We start from the raw sequence: 23,623 nt of genomic DNA, 5'->3' as shown, positions 1-23,623 counted from the left end.
TATGTAGATTATTTTATTTTATTATTATTATTATTTTTGATAGCACATTTCATTAGACATTCCCACTATCTGTTCTAATGAACTTGAACAGCCTTTCTAAGGATTTATTTCTTTTTGTAAATTTACTACTTTTAAGTTAGAGCTGTTGGATTTCCATCTTGTCCCTTTGATAGATATTGTGACAGTGTGAGTCTTAGACAGCCCTTCCGTAATTTTGAAGAAAAATATGAGAAGTTGTATTATCATGTCTGTCTATGAAATTTATTCCTGAAGCGAATACCATACATATTTCTGAAATGAATGCCAAATGTATTTTCTAGAAGTGAGTGCCATTGAAAACCAAGGCAGGCAATTTATACTGTGCATAATAATGATATTAATTTTTATGGTGTGTATAAGTTACATTTTGATTAGTTTTTTGCATGATTAAAAATTTGCAAAGTCTTTATGGCCCCCAGGAGCCTACCTGTAATAAACAGCTCTCACCTTCCAAACCATAAAACAGGTCTGCAGCACTTGAACATTAGAGCTAATTGCCTTGCTACATCAAAGGGAGCACCACAAGACTGAGAAAAATCACAGAAGGGGGGATGGGGGTGGGGAGCAGGGGGCAGTTTCACCTCTAAAGGTTACGTGTTTGTGGCTTGGAGAAGCCCTGTAAAGTTATGGCCTCAGAACTGCTGTTTGCGATTAAGTTGATGGGGAAAGTCTATCCCGCAATCTCTCCCTGCTGCTGACACAGAGTCTTTGTTCACATTCAGATTTCTCAAACTGTTGCCAGGGTCAGGCGGAGGTCAGACACCACGATGATGTATAGGAGAACATGTCTGGGAATTTCTCTCACACTTAAAACACATACCAGAAAAACAGGAGAGCACCCTGCAAAAATTGTCTGATGAGACCCAGATGATACTGTAGCTTTTCTTTTAGTACCTTCATAATTTTCTTTCTCTTTGCCTGACACACACACAATGTTTTATTAATGTGTGCCACGATAGCCCTTACAATTTTATGTCCCCTCAAGATAAGGACACTCAGTAGCACTTTGACACTTCATTTTCCAGCCCAGGGGAACTGGGCCAGTAAATCTAGTAAAAGAAGCAGTGCGACCGTTCCCAAGGATGAGTCGAGAAGGGATTTGCCACGGGCTCCATGAGGCCACAGGGCCTGACACTGGATACGAGCCTCATGTGTGCGCACTTGGCATTAACACAGCCCGATGCAGGCAGGATCACAGGCTCACAGCATCCCAAACTGTGCTCCCTTGCCACTCGGACAAACACAGCCCTGCTTCCAGCTGCGGCTGGGATGGCTCCCATGTTTGATTAGCTATCATCGCGGGAGGGAGTGGGGTCGCAGCGGGCAGAGTGCTAAAACAGCACGAGGGGAGATCCATTTGGATGGAAATTTTTTTAATATGCAATTATTTTTAGGAGAGGGGTCAGTCTTTCAGTATCATTGCAAAGAGTGGACACGCATGCTTAGCGCTAAACTATTGTATTTCAGTGACAATGCAAAACACATTGATCTGCGGTTGAATTTTTTTTTTGTTGTTCGATTTCCAAAATTGCAGCTGTTTCGTTTGGACTTTTCTTTCTCTCCTTTTGTTTTTTTTCCCCGCTCTGATTTACAAAAGATTTTGAGAATCGGATAGGTTCACCACATCGATCTGAGGGCTGTTTCCCTGGGCATACAGTTTCAGTGCATGGCTGGCAAGTAAGGCACTAAGCAGCAATTTTTTTCTTGTGCTCAGCTGCTACATATGACAGAGGATATTTCATTCGGCTGTCAGAATGTTATTAATAAAACATGGGGTGCGAAGAGGGCCACTATTTCCCCTTTCAATCACTGTAGCATTTACAATGAAAATTTTATGCAGTGTGTAATTTTCAGTTAATGCTTGACACTTAAAATGTCGGTAGCTGCATTTTGTATGGTTCCTGAAGGGTTAATTGTATCATGTTCCCTGCATAAAAGCTCTGCTTATCAAAAGTGAATAGAAGAGTGTATGCAAATGTGTGTCTGTGACCTTTTGCCTTTCCAGGGTTAATTTATATGGTCATTAAAGATTTTATGAAATTGAGCAGCTTGGCGCTTCGAATCCCATTTTACCTCCACCTCCTAATTTATATAATTCCTACCTGTACTGAGAAATATGACTTTTTTATTTTTTTTTGTGCTGCAATGAAAACAGCATGCCATGCTGTGGGGAGTTGCAAGTCTGGTTATCTGGCATTACTCAGATTGCTAAAAATTCATTAAAATGTGACATCAGCACAGTGAGAGACAAATGATCACAGGATGAAAAGGAACAGTGGGCCTTTCACGGATTAGTGCTACACAGCCCCAGCATAGAAGCTAACTGCATAAACAGATTAATCCACCAGTAGCAGCATAGCTAAGATTTACAGAATAATTAAATAGGCTTGAGTTACTGTGAAGATTTCCATGTAATCTAGCTGGTGTGAACACGTAAGTGAGGTGTGGGTAATGCTGCTTCCTCAGAAGCCATGTACCAAGTTGTATCATTTATCCTGAATGGCTCCCCCTGGAGACAAAATTTGAGACTTCTCCTGCAAAGCCAGGGGTTTATATTTAATACAGTACCTAATACCTAATACTTACTTACTGCAATTAGCGGGATACTGCTGTACTAATAGGATTTATATTTGAATTCCCCGTTTTTTTCACTTTTTTTCTTTTTTGGCTTAAAGATACATTTTTACATGGGCTTGCTTTTGTTCAGGCTGGCATGGTGTATGTGCACATCTGTATGCATGCATTTTAACTTCTTGCTAAGAAATATGAAATGATAGGCTTTAAATCTGGTATGCTGGTGGGATACTCTGATAAAGACACATTCAGAATTTCTGTGTAGAGTTTGAAATAGTGCCAGTTATTCCTAATTAATGACCAGGCTCCTTAAACTGCCATTCTCTACATTTTCTTCACCTTCTTCTCCCTATTTTGACTTCTTTAAGTGCTGGAAGAGTTTTTTACCTGCTGTTGAATGGTCACTAAGTTGGATCTTTTCTGTGCTTGTCCCCAGAAGAACAGGGTGAAGATACAGAAGGGTCTGCTAAAAGTACGTCAGTGGCTGTTGGTGATGATAAGGACTCAAGTGAGAGAGACAATACTGAAGCTAAAAAAGCTAGTAAGGACTCTGGTAAGATGCTAGAATTTTGTCTTCCTCTTTTTTTTTTTTTTTTTTTTTTTAAACTTATGAAACGTTCTTTCATTTTAAACTGTCTGGACATTCCCACTACTATTCCCTGCATGTGCATTTTGCATGTGATTTCTATCAGTAGCCTCCCATTGACCTATTTTTAATCATAACCATCTGACGGGATAGATGCGGATAAGTTGAAGAATATTACAGGACGACCAGTGAGATTATTTTTTAATCAAATCAGTTTGTGTGCTTGTAATTTTTTAAGCGCCTTTCATTAATCTTAGCTGTACTTGTGATTCCTCTGATGGCATATTAATTTTTCATAAGCATAGGATTAGGTACCACTTGAATTTTTTCTTCAATCAGGTTTTGCCCCGCTTTTAACCCAAAGAATGTGGGGTTTTTATTATTATTATTATTTTGTTCTTGCTCTCTGATCACTTGCTCCCAAGAATCTGGCCTCTTCCTCGGCATTTATTTGAGGCATTTTGAAAAAAATACAGAAAATCCATTGAAAAAGTTTACAGATGATTCAGACTAAGAAAGAGGAAATATCATTGAAAATGGATTATATGGGCTGGGTAATTTTGATCTCCTGGAATAGACAAAACCCAGTAATGAAAGCTACTGTCTTTGAAAACAAACCCCCATGTCATGACATTTACTTGTGCACAAACAAACCCAGGGCCAGCATCTGGTGTAGATACCCAAGGCTTTTTCTGTGTTTGATTTGGCAAATATGTGACTTCATCCATGCTTTTTATGTATGAGATGGAAATCTATGGTCACAATGAATATTACATTGGCTACTTTTGCTGCACGCTATACCTAGTTACATTATGTTGGATTCATTGAAGCAGAAGAAGTGCTGAAACAGGTTGAAGCCTATTAGTTTCAGGTAGTCATATATCTTTTCCTTGTATGCCAATGACAGCTGAATACAAAGGGGGTTGTATTCTCCATAAAGATGTGTAATTGTAGAGAAAATATAATTTTACACGTGATCTTCTTTATATCCAAATTCTCCCATAGTATATTTTGCTTTTACATACTAAGCATTTTTTCATTAATTAAAAAAAAAAAAAAAAGATATATGTAGCCCTTTCTGTGCCAGATGAATTCAGAAGACTGACCAAAAGATTAAAGCTTCTTTTAATCTTGCTTCTTGACATGGTAAGGTCACTGTCCATGCACAGTAGAACCTCAACTGCTCTTCAGTTGCTTTATTTTTAGAGATCAAGAGTCTGAAATAAGGCTTCTGATGATGTTGAGCAAGAAAATATGTTGTGTTTTAAAACATACAAGGGCTGCCCTGAAAGTAATACCTCCTCTGTTGGCCCATGATATCAGAGGTGGATACTGGTGGTATGGCAGCAGAGGGTCCATTACATTTTGTTGCTGTGTAACAGATGGCAGCATAGGGGCAGTCTGACAAAGTGGTGTCTGACATGTAAGTGTGTATGAAGCGAAAATGTGCAATTGAATTCCTCCATGTGGAAAAAAATTCATCCACTGACATTCATCAATGCCCGCTGAACATTTATGGAGACCAAACAATATCTGAGATTACTATGAGGTGGTGGGTGGTGTGTTTCAGCAGTGGTGACAGCGACAGTTGGTCACCTCCACTGGTGTAGATTTTACAAGCGCAGCATGCAGGGTCTCTTGTTCATCACTGATGAAAATTCATAGCTAATGGTGGTGACTATGTTGAAAAATATTGTTTTGTAGCTATTTTCTCTATCAAATAGTGTTACTGTGGTCTTTGTATCTGTTTTGGTTTCCACAGAAGGGCACAGGAGGTATTACTTTTGGAGTAACTCACACATATCCCCCTTTAGCTGGTGCTTTGACTAGGAAAGTTCTGTTTGTGGTACAGTGAGACCATGCTCTAAAGCAGACATAAGCCTCCTGCAGTTTTCTCAGGGTCTGCCCATCACCAAGAGGAAGGTGACAGCTCCCTGGAGCTCAAATTGCTCACTGTATACTCTGTCCTAAGGAACACTAGAAAGTGATTCAAGGGACATTATCAGCCCTCTTATTTTCTTAGGTCCTTTTTTGTAGCTGTTCAAGAAAGAATATAGTATGAAAACTTGAGGGAAAAAAAGTAAAAAGATGGAATTAGAAGAAAATACTGTAGGGGAATTTTCAAAATTCCATCAGGATTAGCTGCTCATAAGGGCCAAGTTTAATTAGGACAAACCTATATCCAGATGCCTACTGGGTGCACTACAGAAAAAAACACAACAAAAACAGCATAATTGTTCTGCATTCCCGTGCCAGCAATTACAGAAATAACATTGCAGTAAGATTCATATACAAACAAGGGCTGAAATACAAGATTTGCCTTTGAGCTTTAGAGAAAGCAGTTTGCACTATGAAATCCTGTCTTTTAGAAACTTATATTTTTATAATCTAAATAAATACTCCATATGTATCATTCAGACCATCATCGTAATTTTCACTCAACTGACAAGTATTTCTAATGACTGTATAACTGCTTATGTATAATTGAATGTTAATTTGGGCTTTCTTGTGAATTGAGTGTTGCAATTCTTGCCAGAGAAATCTCAGAAAAACCAATAAATTAATCACAATACTAACAAGTAAGACAGGAAAGTGGTGTGACCCCTCTTTAGCATAGAATCTATTAGACGAGGAAGGATTAACATGTATTTAGTAACAGTATGTTTGTGTAAGCTGTTGTGCTGTATTGCTTACCTTATCTCGAGGAGTAGAGCTTTCAAAATGAGACTTGGCAATATGCAAGTTATATTTGTTGAATATTCATTCAGAATAGAAAAGCCTACTAATGCCTCATTTATATTGTCATTTAAATCTAGTGCCACTTTAGATTAATTATAATCCAAATTACAGCTCTATGCAGTGCAAGAATTAATATGGAATTTATCCAGATTAATACATTTGCATTGAAAATGTAATATGTCTTTGCCATGGCTAAGGGGAGCACTTTTTAATAAGGTAGTAAACATGAGGAAGGATGGAAATTAACCTTCATTATTGCAATGAAAATTATCCTTTCATTCTCCTCTAATTAGAAAGAATACTCTACCAGTAATTATAATTTTAGAATTATTTTGAGGTTGAATAACATCATCTGATGTGTCAGAAATCTTAAATTATGCAATCTTTATCAAATACATGGATTCATAAATAACAAGACAGTATTTTGATTGTAGGTTTTCAAGGATTTTCTTTCTTTAGCATTCTCCCTCTTATCACTCACAAAAAAGTTTATGTTTTCGTTTTGGGGTTTCAAACATGCTACAAACATGATAGCATCTGAATTGCAATGAATTATGTCATTTTTGTATTAGCAATATTAGACAAGTTAACTAACTCTGTAACTGGCATTTAATCATTAACTAGTCTATTTCATAGCAATTATTTTGAACTAATCTTGGCTTTTCTGCTAAGTGTATTGAAAATACATTATTCACCTAAAACAACACTGTATTATGTGTTACAAAATATATTAAAGTTGTATTTTACAATTAAGAAAAAGAAACCACAAATAATGTTTCTCAAAAATATAAATTCTTTATTTAAAACATGAACAACAGATTTAGTCTCTTCCTTCAGCTGCATATTAAGAAGAGTATGCCAGTGGAATACTCAGCTATAAAAACAGTGACACACCACAAGCTCAGGACCATCTCATTTTCTCTCCTCCTCTCTCTTCCTTCAGTACCCTATCTGTAAGGCTGTAACTTTGTTCAGCCTCTCTGCAGCAAGCTCCTTAAAACACTAAATCCAATACAGAAAATGGAAAGTTGATACAGCAAGGAAAGGAACTATGTTGTCCAAGCTCAACCATTCGCTTGCATAGAGTCCAAACCTCTTTTTCAGCTATACTTGTGACAAGAGATGACCTGGTGTAAGGTGCTGCTCTGGCTTCGGGGATTCAGTCCTCTCCATGCACAGGGACAAGTGGTTTCAGCCCCTTTTTTCTGCAAACCTCAATCACAGTTAATGTTCTACAGTCCAGATGTAACTTGGGCTCAATACAAAGTAACATGGCTTGGGGTTGACTGAATCCAGAGCAACATCAATAACAAAAACAACAAAGCCTCTGTAAATTTCCACAATTTATATAAATATCATTGTAAGCATAGTAAAAAGCTGTGTTTTTATATGCATTTATTGACCCCAGCACAGCATTTGATGACTCCATAGTTTTATTATATTAACAACAAAAGAAAATTTAACCAAAAAAAAAAACTTGTTTTTATTGAAACAAGAACAATGTGTTTCATGATTATTGTTGTCCCTTTGAAGTAATCAAGTCATCCTATCCTGTGGTGGGGATGGCCTATAATATTAACCTTTTGTGTACTGAGGCTCACAGAGTGTACTCCAAGCTCAATTTCATTAGCAGTTGCCTACCAATGCCAAAAACACTGTTAAATGCATTTTCACAAGTGGATTTTTGAGCAGAATTTGGATTCTAATTTCTGTAACAAAATGTCAAAAACAATCTGGTGTGAAGAGGGGAAAAGAAAGAAGAATTGTTTTATTTTGCTCTTTAAATTCAGCATCCTGTATGACAGTGTCACTTTACACCAGCTGAGATTCTGTTCCATTTGTCTTTTTAAAGAAGCATTTTAAAAGTGGCATATGATAAAGGTAAGAAACAGTAGTCAACTGTTAGACATTTTTGACAGTTGGAAATGAAGAGAGGTTAATAATTTGAACCTATCCTTCTAAAACCTGAGAAGCAACCTTTCTCCATTAATATAGTATGTCATTTTTTTACTTTCTATAATTCTCACAGTAAAGACATTTAAATAGTAATGATGTGTTGCCAAGTAAATGTGGCTAGGCCAGTGAGAACTGAATTATCATAAACCAAAGTGAGTAATAAAGTGGTATTTTTTGTTGCTGTAGCATGTAGATTTTTACCTTTAAGCTTCACTGGTGCTTCAGGTTGTAGGTGTATCTCTTAACTGAGCTATCAAAATGAGGCCTCCAGAAACAGATCCCCAGAGTGTAAAAATTCAGGGAGGCTCCAGAAAGCAGCATGTTCAGATATTAAATCAATGCTGATAAACTGATAATTAAAAGTACAAAAGTATGTCAGGAATAAACTTTAATTTGAGTGAGAACATACTGGTCTAAATTATGCCAAAAGAAATAATTACCAACTTAGGAATGAAAAACAGTGTGTGGGGAAATCAGCTTTAATGTGTAAGTCATAAAGTATGTTTATATTGTTTTGTTTCCTAAATGCCCTTCAGAACATGTCTCTGTGTGATTCAGTTCTCGATTGTTTATTATTTTACCGTGAGGACTTGGTATTTACCTGGAAAGCTGTTCTCTTATTTTACTTTTCTTCAATGTCACTCTTTTAATATCAAATGTTGCACAAATTCTACATAATTGATATAATAATAAAAAAGATACTGATTTTGTCTAAAGAAAAAATACAAGTATTTTCTTTGTACATGTTTACTTTGTTGCCAGAACATCCATGACCTTATTTTTAAATTAATCCTAGGATATTGTGCAACGAGGTGCAATTTGTTCATTTATATGAACCTTATGTGGATTGAAAAAAATCAAGATAAATCTTCATGCACAGCATACAATCAGATTACCCCTGGACTATATATTTACGTTGGGTCTGATAGCAATCAATGGTTTAGCTTCATTGCATTTCAAGATGTATTTGCACCCAGTGTCCAGTGATAGTGTCCTCACCCTGGAAATAATTTAGTTGCAAATTGACTGGAAGATGGTGAAAATTGAAAGTTAAAATTAGAAATACTCATAATAAACAGCAGAAAAAAGGTCAGATGATGCTGCACTATGATGAGATTGGAATGGTTGGTAAATGAGGTTTTGTGTTTGTCGTGAGATGTATGTGACATGCCTACCCAATGCTCTTGTAATATCCAGCCTAGCAGAAGAGATTATCTGGCAAATTGACGCTGGAAAGAAATTTCTGATGGACTGGGAAATTAGAATTGCACTCTTTTCTTTGATGTGTGCAAGACTGGGCTGCATTACACAGCTAGAGCAGGCATAATATTAAATATAGTATTTAATACTTAATAGTAGAGCTATCTATAGAAAACAATTATATTCTGGTTTTGATCACAAATGCCAGACTATAAAAATTCACAGTGTAAACATCTAAGGCAATCCCAAATGACTGATCTTTGTATATAATTAATATTAAGTTAGCTCTGAAATCCAATTCTCCACAGTATTTCTTTTAAAGCCTCACCATATTTAGCTTCAGAATTATAAGTAGGCAGGAGTTATCAAAACAGCACAATAATCATATTGCTCAGACAGTTTAGGAAGGGGAGAGTGTAATTAAACATCAGCAAATTAATTATTTTGGATAACAGGATTTTTAAGCAAAAGCTGATTTGTTTTAATGTAATACACAAATTCACACTGAGCTGCTAAAGAAAGCATCTTATTGATTAATCTTTAAAGGCAACCTAAGGTTATCTAAACAGTGGAAAATATTTCATTTTTAAATGTATTTATAGAGTGTCCATCAAGGATAAAAGTGTTTTCATTTTCATACTTAACAGAGTTGGTTTTCCTCAAATATATATTTTTTCTCAGAACATAAAAAAAAATATTCTAAGAGACAACACAGACTTTTGGAATCACAGCCTCTTTGTAAAACAGAGTATTTTCAGGTTTAAAATGTGTTCTTAAAAATTGTTTTTGGAACAGGAATAGTTACACCAGAGAAGGAACCAAAAGTGAACACTGTGGTAGGGGCACAACAACTTCTTCTGGCAAAAGAAGAGGATGGTGCAGCTAAAAAATCAAAGCCTCCAGAGGACAATAAATTTTGTCATGAGCAGGTAAAGGAAAATGTAAGAATTTAATTGTATTCTAGAATTCTTTCAAGTAAGAATGAAATAAAAATGATGTGCTGTTAAAACAGCAATATCAGAAAGTTATTAAAAGCACGTTGACTAATATCCTGCATCTTAATTTGATGTTTTTCAGTTTTATCAGTGTCCTTATTGTAACTACAATAGTCGGGACCCAAATCGTATCCAGATGCATGTTCTGTCACAGCATTCAATGCAACCTGTTATCTGCTGCCCCCTCTGCCAGGATGTCCTCAGCAACAAAATGCATCTCCAGCTTCATTTGACCCATTTGCACAGTGTGTCACCTGACTGTGTGGAGAAGCTGCTCATGACTGTAAGTGTTCCAAAGACTGAAGTACATGCTACAAAAATGTATTCTGGCCTCTTGGCAAATTAAGTGTTGTGATATAGTATTTCAGTAGCCAGAGATGGGGAACAGATCAGGATTCTCAGTTTCTGTTGCCAGGTTGTCTGTTGACTGATATCCCCTGGGAACTCTCCAAGGGACTGGAGGTGGATTTCAAAGATGCTGAAAACTGTCAGTTCCCCATTGACTTTACTTTGGAATAAGCAAGTTCCTCTGAGCATATACCTGTAAATTTAATCTAACACTATCCAGTTCTTAGGTACATCCTGTCTCCAATTTGTATAAAAACTGAGAACTTTCCCATAGAATTTAGTGCCAGAATATAGAAGTGTTCCTGTGTATAACTGTGCTGTCCTTTCATTATATTACTTGAAATTTACCATAAAATATCAATAGCAGCACTAATAGGAAAACACTTGTCATATTTTTCACTATGTCCCATTTTTCACTTTCTGCCTTTACATAATAAACTCTTCAGATTTTTCGTGAAAAAAATATGAGTATGAAAAACCTAGGGCAGTTCTTCTGTATAAAGAATACCTGTGTTCAAGTACCTGCCCTGAATCAGGCATAGATTTAAAATGGATTACCTACATTTGGCACAGTTCGGAAAACAAATCTTGTCAAATTTCACCAGGGAAATCCTGGTTCTTCACTGAGAAATTTCACAGACCACATCAAAATAATAAATTTCCTAGAAAAAGAATGCCTCAACATGATATAAACCAGTGTCAGTAAAAACAGTCAAGTCTAGGGTTTTTTAAATTATTATTACATTGTATTTTCAGGAAGACAATAGACTTAGCAAGACACCCTAGTGTCTAGTTGTCTTACCTTTTCTGCCAGGATACATTCTTGGAAATCTCAGGGATCCTTAAAGATTTATTTCTGTAATGGCAGATAACTCCTTCATTTACAACTTTGCAGCGTTAGGCCAACCACCTAATTCCTAACTAAAATGGCAAAGAAGAATAAGGAATTGAAATAGATCTTTAATGGAGATGTTTGTTCCAGGTGCTGATGAGCAATGCAGCCTTGGAAGTCAACAAAAACGGTTTAAAGTTTTCTTTCTTCTTTTCCTCAGTTTTCTACTTAGTGTAATTCTGCAAAACTATGTAATTATGGCTCCCTATCACAAGGAAAGTACTGAAGAAATTTGAAGACCCTTTTTGGAGACTGAACAAACGTGAAAAAAGCACCATATTCTGGAGAAGTCTCTAGTGAGACCTGATACTCTTTCAGTATCTAGAGAAGGGCTGTAAGAAAGAAGGTGACAGAATCTTTAACAGGGGCTGTTGTGATACGATAAGGGAAAACAGTTTCAAACTTAAATAGGAAAGATTTGGGTTCAATATCAGGAAAAAGTTTGTTTGTTTTTTATTTTTATTTTTTTATATTTTATTTTTTATATTATATGATAAGGATGGTGAGGCACTGGAACATCCACCAGAGAGGTGGTGGATGCCCCATCCCTGGAGGCATTCAAGGCCAGGCAGGACAGGGCTCTGATCAACCTGATCTAGCTCTAGTATCCAAATTCATTGCAGAAGTGCTGGGTCAGATGACTCTCAAGGGTCCCTTTAAACTCAAGAGATTCTATGATTCTTTGATACTGAGGATTACTGGCTTTCTTCTCAAGTTTTTCTTGATTCCCTCTGTGCTGATAATAGGACAACTTTGAAATTTACCTCTTCTCTGTATATGCTAGAGTTTTCTCACTTACTGAGTTGTCCCTCAAATTCGAATTTATTTATTTATTTATTTATTTATTTATCTCAGAGGAAAATGTTGATATTTGCAAAACGTATTCTGCATCATTTACATTTTCACACTTGAACTCTAATGACAAAATAAGTACCATCTAGAGCAATATGCTCCTCTTTGGGACATTTGCAGTTAACTAGATCTTTTTTGTCAAAGTCCTTTCTGCCCAAACAGGTGTAGTGCTCTTTTTAATTATAATTTCATATATTACTTTGTGACTTTTCCTGCAATAATACTGTGTTCTTGGTTTTCCAAGGTTCCTGTGCCAGATGTCATGATGCCCAATAGTATGCTATTGCCAGCAGCTGCTTCAGAGAAAACTGAACGTGACACACCTGCAACCATTACAGCTGAGGGATCTGGGAAATATTCAGGTATACAAGAAAAAGTATGGATTGCTACTTTTTACTAGGCCAGCATAAAGCATACTATGTGCCACTCTTGATTTCTGATGAAAGAAAAAAAGCTAATACTATGTGTTATTCCCTTCTACTTGTGTAAAATACACTTAACTTTCTTTAACTAGGTGAAAGTCCTGTTGATGAGAAAAGTACTCCTGGGACTGATGAATCAAAACCTGGAATGGAAATTAAGACTGAGGAACAGAAGCCACCTAAAGAATCCACTGAAACACCAGATTGGAATAAGAGTGGCAGTAAAGATATAAAGACCACAGATTCAATGCCAGATCAGTTAAATGAACAGCAGAAGAAGCAACAGCTCTCTGTTTCTGACCGCCATGTCTATAAGTACCGTTGTAACCATTGTAGCTTGGCTTTTAAGACTATGCAGAAGCTTCAAATACATTCCCAGTATCATGCTATTCGGGCAGCTACCATGTGTAGCCTTTGCCAACGTAGCTTCCGTACATTCCAGGCTTTAAAAAAACACTTGGAAGCAGGCCACCCTGAGCTCAATGAAGCTGAACTTCAGCAGCTGTGTGCATCTTTACCTGTTAATGGTGAACTCTGGGCAGAAGGTGAAAGTATGGGACAAGATGATCATGCACTAGAGCAGGAAATAGAAAGAGATTATGAGATGGACCAGGAAGGTAAAGCAAGTCCTGTAGGAAGTGATAGTAGCTCTATTCCTGATGATATGGGCTCAGAACCAAAGCGAACCTTACCTTTTAGAAAAGGGCCAAACTTTACTATGGAAAAATTTCTAGATCCATCTCGACCATATAAGTGTACAGTATGTAAAGAGTCTTTTACTCAAAAGAATATTCTCCTGGTCCACTATAACTCAGTCTCCCATCTGCATAAACTCAAAAAGGTTTTGCAGGAAGCATCAAGTCCTGTCCCTCAAGAAACCAACAGCAACACTGACAACAAACCCTACAAATGCAGCATTTGTAATGTTGCATATAGCCAAAGTTCTACATTGGAAATCCACATGAGATCTGTGCTTCACCAGACAAAGGCAAGGGCTGCAAAATTAGAACCAAGTGGTAATATAAGTAGTGGAAATAGTGTAGCAGGGAATGTTAATAGCCCCAGCCAAGGAATACTAGATTCCATGACTTTACCAGCAGTTAACAACAAAGAACCACATTTAGATGCCAAAGAATTAAATAAAAAACAAGCTTCTGAATTAATTTCTGCTCAACCTACACATCACCCACCTCAGTCACCAGCACAGCTTCAAATGCAACTACAGCATGAACTGCAACAGCAAGCTGCATTCTTTCAACCCCAGTTTCTAAACCCAGCTTTTTTGCCTCACTTTCCAATGACACCAGAAGCACTCCTACAGTTCCAACAGCCTCAATTCCTTTTCCCATTTTATATACCTGGGACAGAATTTAGCTTAAGCCCAGACCTGGGTTTGCCTGGTTCTGCCACATTTGGTATGCCTGGAATGGCTGGTATGACAGGATCGTTGCTGGAAGATTTGAAGCAGCAGATACAAACTCAGCACCATGTTGGTCAAACTCAGTTACAGATACTGCAGCAACAAGCACAACAATATCAGTCCACCCAACCCCAACTTCAGTCCCAAAAACAGCAGCAGCAAAGCAGCAAACTGATGAAAGCAGAGCAAACTAGCTTAGTAAGCACAGACTGCCAGCTGATTAAGGATATGCCATCATATAAGGAGTCAGAAGAGATTTCTGAGAAACAAGAGAAGCCAAAGCAAGAATTTACAAATGAGAGTGAAGGACTAAAAGAAAACAAAGATATGAAGAAACCAAAATCCTCAGAACCAGCCATTCCACCACCCAGAATAGCATCTGGAGCAAGGGGGAATGCAGCCAAGGCTTTATTGGAGAATTTTGGTTTTGAGCTAGTTATCCAATACAATGAGAACAGACAGAAAGTGCAGAAAAAAAGCAAGACTGGTGAAGGTGAAAATACTGACAAACTAGAATGTGGAACCTGCAGTAAGCTCTTTTCCAACATTCTTATTCTGAAGAGTCATCAAGAACATGTGCATGGACAGTTTTTTCCATATGGAGCATTAGAAAAGTTTGCTCGACAGTACAGGGAGGCATATGACAAGCTTTATCCAATTTCTCCATCCTCTCCAGAAACACCTCCACCACCACCACCACCTCCACCACCACCGCCACCTCCTCCTCCTCCAACTCCTTCTCAGCCTTCTTCAGCTGGGGCTGGAAAAATTCAAACTACAACTCCCACTCCTTTGCAAGCTCCACCACCCACACCACCACCTCCTCCTCCTCCTCCACCACCACCTCCTCCACCACCACCACCACCATCTGCCCCACCTCAAGTCCAGCTTCCAGTTTCACTTGATCTCCCACTCTTCCCTCCAATTATGATGCAGCCAGTGCAGCATCCTGCACTGCCTCCTCAGCTTGCTCTCCAGTTGCCACCAATGGATACTTTGTCTGCAGATCTTACCCAGCTTTGTCAGCAGCAGCTGGGATTAGATCCTAATTTCCTGCGCCACTCTCAGTTCAAGCGTCCACGTACACGAATCACAGACGATCAGTTAAAAATATTGCGGGCTTATTTTGATATTAACAATTCTCCAAGTGAAGAACAGATCCAAGAAATGGCTGAGAAATCTGGTCTTTCACAGAAAGTTATCAAGCACTGGTTTCGTAATACACTGTTTAAAGAACGTCAGAGAAATAAAGATTCTCCATATAACTTCAGCAACCCTCCCATAACAGTGTTGGAAGATATCAGAATAGATCCTCAGCCTTCAGCTGTTGAACCTTACAAGTCTGATGCATCTTTCAGCAAGAGGTCATCTAGAACACGGTTTACTGATTACCAGCTTCGTGTCCTCCAAGACTTCTTTGATACAAATGCTTATCCAAAGGATGATGAAATTGAACAGCTTTCAACTGTTCTTAACCTACCTACTCGAGTTATTGTTGTATGGTTCCAAAATGCACGACAGAAAGCTCGCAAAAGTTATGAAAATCAAGCTGAAACTAAGGACAATGAGAAAAGGGAACTGACGAATGAACGCTACATTCGAACTAGTAACATGCAATATCAGTGCAAAAAATGCAGTGTGGTTTTTCCCAGGATCTTTGATTTGATTACACACCAGAAAAAGCAATGTTATAAAGATGAAGATGATGATGCTCAAGATGAAAGCCAAACTGAAGATTCCATGGATGCCTCAGATCAAACAGTATATAAGAACTGCACAGTTTCTGGCCAAAACGATGCATCAAAAAGCCTGGCAGTCACGGCAGCAAGCTCTGGCTCTGGTTCTAGTACTCCTTTGATTCCATCCCCAAAACCAGAGCCTGAGAAGGCTTCTCCTAAACCAGAGTCGACTGAAAAACCAAAACCAAATGAAACCATCTCCAAACAAACTGATACAACTTCCCAAAGTACCAAACCAGTACAATCTGCTCCAGTGACCCCTTCTGATCCTCAGCCCTCTGCTTCTCAACCACAGCAACAAAAGCAATCACAGATAATAGGGAGACCTCCTTCTGCATCACAGACTACACCTGTTCCTTCCAGTCCTTTACCAATTTCAATGACTCCTCTACAGAACAGTCTACCTCCTCAGTTATTACAGTACCAATGTGATCAGTGTACAGTTGCCTTTCCAACTCTAGAACTTTGGCAAGAGCACCAGCACATGCATTTCCTAGCAGCCCAAAACCAATTTATTCACTCACAGTTTCTAGAGAGACCAATGGATATGCCCTATATGATATTTGACCCTAATAATCCTTTGATGACTGGACAGTTACTTAATAGTTCACTTGCTCAGATGCCACCGCAGACTGGCTCATCACATGCAGCACACCCTGCTACAGTTTCTGGTTCCATGAAAAGAAAACTAGATGATAAAGAAGATAATAACTGTAGCGAGAAAGAGGGAGGAAACAGTGGAGAAGATCAACATCGTGATAAGCGTTTAAGAACTACAATTACTCCAGAGCAGCTGGAAATACTCTATGAAAAGTACCTATTAGATTCCAACCCTACCAGAAAGATGCTAGATCACATTGCACGTGAAGTGGGGCTTAAAAAGAGAGTAGTACAAGTCTGGTTTCAGAACACAAGAGCCCGAGAAAGAAAAGGACAGTTCCGTGCTGTTGGTCCAGCCCAGTCCCATAAAAGGTGTCCTTTTTGTCGAGCTCTGTTTAAAGCAAAATCAGCTTTAGAAAGTCACATTCGCTCTCGACATTGGAATGAAGGGAAACAGGCAGGTTATAGTTTGCCTCCGAGTCCTTTGATATCAACTGAAGATGGAGGAGATAGTCCTCAAAAATACATATTTTTTGATTACCCATCATTGTCATTAGCAAAAACTGAACTATCAAGTGAAAATGAACTAGCCTCCACTGTATCAACACCCATTAGCAAAACTGCAGAAATGTCACCAAAAAATCTCTTAAGTCCTTCTTCTTTTAAAGCAGAGTCTAGCGAGGATATAGAAAATCTGAATGCCCCTCCTGCTGATTCTGCATATGATCAAAACAAGACTGACTTTGACGAGACTTCATCAATTAATACAGCAATTAGTGATGCCACTACAGGAGATGAGGGGAACAATGAAATGGAGAGCACGACTGGCAGTTCAGGGGATGCAAAGCCTGCATCACCTCCCAAAGAACCAAAAACACTTGTGAATGATGCGCTAACGAAAGCTGCAACTACACCTACAAACGAGAATACTGATGATAAATTTCTCTTTTCCCTTACAAGCCCCTCAATACATTTTAGTGAAAAAGATGGTGATCATGACCAAAGTTACTACATTACTGATGACCCTGATGATAATGCCGACCGCAGTGAAACTTCAAGCATAGCTGATCCAAGTTCACCTAACCCCTTTGGAGCTAGCAATCCCTTTAAATCCAAAAACAGTGATCGGCCAGGCCACAAGCGTTTCCGAACACAAATGAGTAACCTTCAGCTTAAAGTTCTCAAAGCCTGCTTTAGTGACTACCGGACTCCAACAATGCAAGAATGTGAAATGTTAGGGAATGAGATTGGTCTGCCCAAACGTGTGGTCCAAGTCTGGTTTCAGAATGCGCGGGCAAAAGAAAAGAAATTCAAAATTAACATAGGGAAGCCATTCATGATAAATCAGACTGGGCCTGATGGGACAAAGCCAGAATGCTCTCTATGTGGTGTAAAATATTCTGCACGTTTGTCCATAAGAGATCATATCTTTTCCAAACAACATATTACAAAAGTGAGAGAAACTGTGGGAAGTCAGCTAGATCGGGAGAAAGATTACTTAGCTCCTACAACAGTTAGACAGCTGATGGCACAGCAAGAGTTGGATCGCATAAAAAAGGCTACTGATGTGCTAGGATTAACAGTACAGCAACCGGGCATGATGGACAGCAGTTCTCTTCATGGCATCAGTTTGCCAGCAGCTTATCCAGGACTCCCTGGCCTTCCTCCTGTTCTTCTACCTGGAATGAATGGTCCATCCTCCTTGCCTGGATTTCCGCAAAGTTCAAACAGTAAGTCTATAAGGGGATGATTTTTTTTTAATAATTTTTTTTTTTTTTTTTTTTTTTTTGGTATACGAATTAGATCATCTTGTGTAGTAACCATCCCCTTCTAAAACAATATATTGTGCATTCACATTATTGGGTGATGGAGCACTGGAACAGATTGCTTAGAGAGGTTGTGAAGTCTCCTTGGAGATCTTCAAAAGTGACGTGGACATGGACTGAGCAGCCTGCTCTAGGAGGCCTTGCTTGAGAAGGACCTCCAGACATCCCTTCCACTCGAACCATTCTGTGATGATGTGATTCTGTGAGTAGATAAAAAATATAAAAATGAGATGTATCCAGTGCCATGGATTGTCAAGACTGTCACTGCAAACTGGGTGATATCTATGATTTCTCCTAATCAAAATATGTAGGTTTTAATTGAAATCTAATAAACAGAAATATTTTTGAGCCCATATGAGGCTTTTGTAACATAGAAAATATATCAATAGCATTGTTATTGGAGGGTTTTCATTTTTTCTTTTTGTTTGTTTTTGTTGTTGTTGTTTTTCTCAATATTACTGTAGATGACATGTGGTTTAGAATTTTGTGTATAAAATCTTTGTATGCACATATTTTAAATAACATCTGATGAAGTGCAAAATGGTCTTTTCCACAGTAGTATTTGATCAGGCATTTAGTCCATCCCCTAAGACAGTGTAATCTGTTAATTCACAATATACACTACAAAACTCTGCTGAAGACCCTGCACAATATTTGTGAATAATTAGAACAGGATAGATTTTCTGTTGAAGGTTATTACTAATGGCAGTTTCAATATGACCCAAATTTCAGGAGTTTCTGAATATCTTCTACTCCGAGTTTTTAAATTCACTGCAGACATATACACCACTTTACTTGAAGTTGTACTTTTGAACTGAACATAACTCTGTTTTACTCTTAGGCTGGCTGGTTTTTGCTCACATTGGAAAGTACTTCCTCTTAAAATAACCGTAATAGAAGTTAAAGAATCAAGATTTCTGTAGAATGATTTGTTTAGTCCTCAAAGAATGAACCTATTATTTTTATTTGCAGTAGGCTCCAATTTTAGAGAGTCCATTGTGAGTGCAGCCTTGCAGACTAAAGTTCATTGATTGGTCCTCAAATTTTACGCATTTATATCAAATACATGCAAAGCAGAGGTAGGGAGTTGGTTAAGACACTTCACCTCATTTTATCAAGTAGTTCTACTTGCTAGTAATCTCTTATTTATTTTTTTTTTAATTATTATTTTTTACAAAACAACTAACTTTGGCAAATAAGGCAGGGGCTTAATTGTTGGTGTTGTTAGGAAAACTAAGGCTATAGCAATGTCTTTTCTGCTACCCAGCTCAGCTTTGATTAATGATGACGATGTTATTATTTCCCTAAGTAGTGGTCAAAGTATCTCACTTTTCTCTTCATTGGATCAGAATGGCTTCCACAATGGAGTTTCTGGCCGACTGCCCTCTGGCTTTTGTAAAATATTTATTGGCACAGAGAGTGCATATAAAGGAAATATAAAGTTGTTGTATTTCCTTCTTAATGGCATACAGTGTCCAGGTCCAAAAACGGCTGGTTGTTGTTCATTAAAATTATAGATATGGTTTCTCCATATAATGTTGCTAAATACATACATCACTCTGAAAGTAATGCCTCCTACTTGTTTCCATGGAAACGACTACAGATACAAAGAACACAAAAGCGTTATTTGATAGAGAAAGTTCTTAGCTACAAAACACTATTTTTAAATGTAGTCATTAGCATTAGCCATGCATTTTCAACAGTGATGAGCAAGAGCCTGCATGCTGTGCTCATAAAAATGAGCACTGGCAGAGGTGACTCACTGTTTCATAGCTGCAATGATGACATCATTGCTAGGAAGACATTGCCCAAACAGTCCATCTTTCATCAGCCTGAACAGATAGAAATCATAAGGTGCCAAATTTGGACTGTACAATGTGGTTGGACAGTCCAGTCAAGACTGACGGTGTTCTCCATGGTATTCAAACTGGTGTGGGTTCTGATTATTGGGTTGCAAGAAAAAGATTGTTTTCTCCAGCCTGGAAATTCAAGCTTTCAGCTTAGTCATTGTCGTAAAGTAGCATTCAGAGATGATTGTCAGTCTGGGTTCCAGGAAATCCAGAAGTATCATCCATTTCCCACCTGAAATGACAGTGCACATCACTCTACTCACTGACGGCTGTGTCTTTAATTTTTTATTCGATGGGAATTCACATATAAACACTCCATGGCCTGCTGTTTTGACTCTGGCTTGTGGTGGGGATATCACATTTAATCATGAGTAATGATGTGATCCAGGAAACTGTCACCTTTTGCCTTGAGTTGATCATTTGGTCCTGCAAAACTTGCCTATGGTATTCTTTCTGTTCACATGTTAGCAATTGTGGAACACATCTGTTGCAAAGTTTGTGAAATTCTCATTTTTCCACCATTGTTACTAAGACACTGGAGCCAATACTCAGCTCTATATACAGTTCCCTGGTCATAATCTGCTGATTCACATGGATGAACTGACTGAAATACTCTTCATTTTGTGTGATGACAGCCATGCATGGCTGTCCAGAACATGGCTTTTTTTCATGTTGCCATCCCCATTGCTTATGTGCAACACCCACTGCTTCACTGTGCTCTAATCCACTGTTTGGTCTCCATAACATTCAGCAAGCGATGATGAATAATTTATTTATTTTTATTTATTTTTTTTTTTTGCATGAAGGAGTTCACTGACACTTTTGCTTCATACACACTTCCATGGCAGACACCATTTTGACAGAATGCTTTTCTGCTGCCATTTATCAAATAGCAACTAAATTTAACAGAATATTGTCAGTAAGGTTCAGCCTCTACTGCCATAAAACCCACATCCAGCTCTGAAGTCATTTGCCAACATAATAAAATAGGAGGCATTACATTCACAGCAGCTGTTCTAGTGACTTTCAGCTAAAATGGGCATTGTCTAAACTGGTAAAATAAAATTTGCTTGGGAACCTGTTATTGCATTCTTTTACTCTCAGTAACAGGAATTATGTCCATGTGCAAAGTGCTGCTGGTGAATGGCTGCACAGCCACGGTAGCCTTTTACTTGTTTTGAAAATGTGACTTGGCCTGGGCCAAAACTGTGCACGTGACCATTCTCACCATTTATTTTAACAAATAACTGAGTTCAATCTTTAGAATATATACCTTGGCACTGTTTAACCTACTAGAATTAATCCTGCCTCAGAATCTATACATTTTTCTGTTAATATAAAAGCAGAATGCTAGGTAAGCAGGCCTACTGATCCATAGTAACACACTTTCCTTATTTTCCAATTTCCACAAATTATCTCTTTGAGATAAACATAAATCATTAGTATCATAGTATACACAGTGCACTGCCAATTGAGATGGATTTTTAGCCTCTTTCATCTTGCATCTTCTTAAGGTTAATTAGCCCATTGTGGGCAAAGCCCACTGTGTAAATCAGCTTGTATAGTCTTCTTGTTGTTTTTTCTTCTTTTCTTTTTTCCTTCTGCTATATGCTAAATAACCCCTACATCCCACTTTGGATCCTTGGCAAATACTTGAATGCATAAATCTCCATTCCCTAGTGATACAAAATGGAGCAGTCACAGTGAATGGAAAAAATAGATTATTTTAATTGTCATTATAAAAATAAGTAATATACTCGGAAATTCTCCAGTATGTGCCCAACACTAGAATTTCCTGCAACTGATTAACCCATTTCTATTTTTTCATCTACACTGCTTTGGTTGATGATTCACATTCATATTTGATGCTAAGAATTGTTTAAATAAGACTTGTTCAGAAGCAGGCTTCCTAGAAAACTTGTCTTTGGCTATGTTTTTACTGGCACTGTGGATATTCTCTGTTAGCAGGACAATTGCTCTGCAATGTCTCTACATGAAGGACTTTGTTGAAGCTAACTCTCTTATGACTCACTATCTTCCTCTTCAAGATTACTTCTTGTGAAATTTATAGCAGTTTCTTTGTCATTCATGTGTCATTTCTTCATTTTGGCCCAGTCCTGAAAATGCACTTCAGAAGAAGGCTCACTGGGACTTCTTATGTTTAAATATTTACCAGTTTGCATAGATATTTATGGTATTGGCATTTCCTTTGGCAAACCCCATCCATACCCTTCATGTTTGTTTAAAGGACAAAAGTCAAAATTAGTAAGAGCCTCACTTCTGACGAATATATTTGCAGTTTGCTAAAATAGGGAAATATTGAAACAATAGTAAACATCAGATTTAAGATTCTCCCTTGCATTTCTCTTCAATGATGACAGACAAATAAATGAGCCTGCTCAGTTTCACTTTTATTATGAGGGATTTCACTTCTATGCACTTGCATCCAATGTTGATGCTTGTGGGTTTCCAAAAAAACTGCAATACAACTAAAAAAAAATACAACTAGCATTTTCAAAATAGTAATCTTTTAAAAATGGAATATTTGTTTTTACAAGAGGTTTGAAATGGAAACATAATGCTAAATCATGAGGGAAATATTCATACTACATTTCATTTTGTCTCTTTTATTTAGTGCTCAGAATGGATTTCTATTTGCAAAGTTTACTGCACTCCTTAAAATAAGATTAACTTCTTCATTTCTGTATGAAATAACCCATCAACTTTAAACTTAGATCACAACTTTGTTCTAAAACAAATGTCTTGCATGTCAGAATTATAGTGTAGTTCTAGGATGATATGTCTAAGAATCTTCTCACCTCTGGGATACATTTCTCTAGATAACACAATTGTTTTATCCTGTGGGTGTTATGTCTATATTCATTCTGTGTGATTCCTGACATGCAGATATTTGGTTAAATTCTGATTCATATCAAATTTTGATTTGGTTCTTGAAGTTCTTTCTTGTTTTCTAGATGACTGTAAATAAGAGAATTCACCTGCTGTTTTTAGCTGTTCTTGAAATTTGCCTTTTCTTCTTAGTTTTGTGTTACATTGTAGAAAACTAATTCTTCATCTTGCCTCTAGCTTTTAATACTTGTTCTATTTCATCACCCATTACAATAGATATTTTGCATATTGCTTAAGCCCGAGTTCCTTTGAATATTCACAGAAGCTTTTTTCAAAAATGCACACATCATCACTGGGTAAAATTAATTTAGTTGTTTTTAAGATCTTGTCCAGAGAGCAACTTGATTCAACAGCAATTACTTTCCACATTATCAGGCCACTAAATCCTGTTCTCTGTTTCCTTTGGGCCCATTGGTAGCAGTTTCATTTCTATATCTTCAGTCCTCTGATTCCTCTAAGAAAAAGAAAAATCCTTCCTGTTTGGTAGCCACTTAAAAGGGTTAGCAGAATTAAAGTGTTTCTTCATTGTCAGTGTTTCTATTTTAGATCTCTCAAGTCTGGAAATGCAGCATTTGTTTCATCAAGCTTTCTTCTTTTAGTTTTGGGAGCCTTGGCTCCACACTTACCTTTCAGTAAAATAGGTAGATTTCCCTCTTCTACTACAGCCTGCATTCT

At 37.6% G+C, this 23,623-nt stretch overlaps 1 protein-coding gene across 12 annotated transcripts in view; it reads left to right on the top strand.

Moving 5' to 3' along the window:
• The window catches only part of ZFHX4 (zinc finger homeobox 4), a 157,356-nt gene that overhangs the window by 127,552 nt on the left and 6,181 nt on the right, over nt 1–23,623 (top strand). For 6 of the 12 annotated variants that reach the window (XM_085537269.1, XM_085537276.1, XM_085537267.1 and 3 more), the window contains exons 5-9: nt 3,050–3,166; nt 9,890–10,035; nt 10,172–10,372; nt 12,426–12,543; nt 12,696–18,092. In XM_085537269.1, coding sequence (XP_085393395.1) covers nt 3,050–3,166; nt 9,890–10,035; nt 10,172–10,372; nt 12,426–12,543; nt 12,696–18,092 — 5,979 coding nt within the window. The remainder of the gene's footprint in view (nt 1–3,049; nt 3,167–9,889; nt 10,036–10,171; nt 10,373–12,425; nt 12,544–12,695; nt 18,093–23,623) is intronic. The other 6 variants (XM_085537277.1, XM_085537272.1, XM_085537273.1 and 3 more) reach the window with 3 other exon arrangements.

Source organism: Coturnix japonica, chromosome 2 (assembly GCF_054131305.1).
Source record: "Coturnix japonica strain WE chromosome 2, WE-NBRP24, whole genome shotgun sequence".
In the NCBI taxonomy this organism is placed as follows: domain Eukaryota; kingdom Metazoa; phylum Chordata; class Aves; order Galliformes; family Phasianidae; genus Coturnix; species Coturnix japonica.
This window is presented reverse-complemented; position numbering and strand designations above follow the sequence as displayed.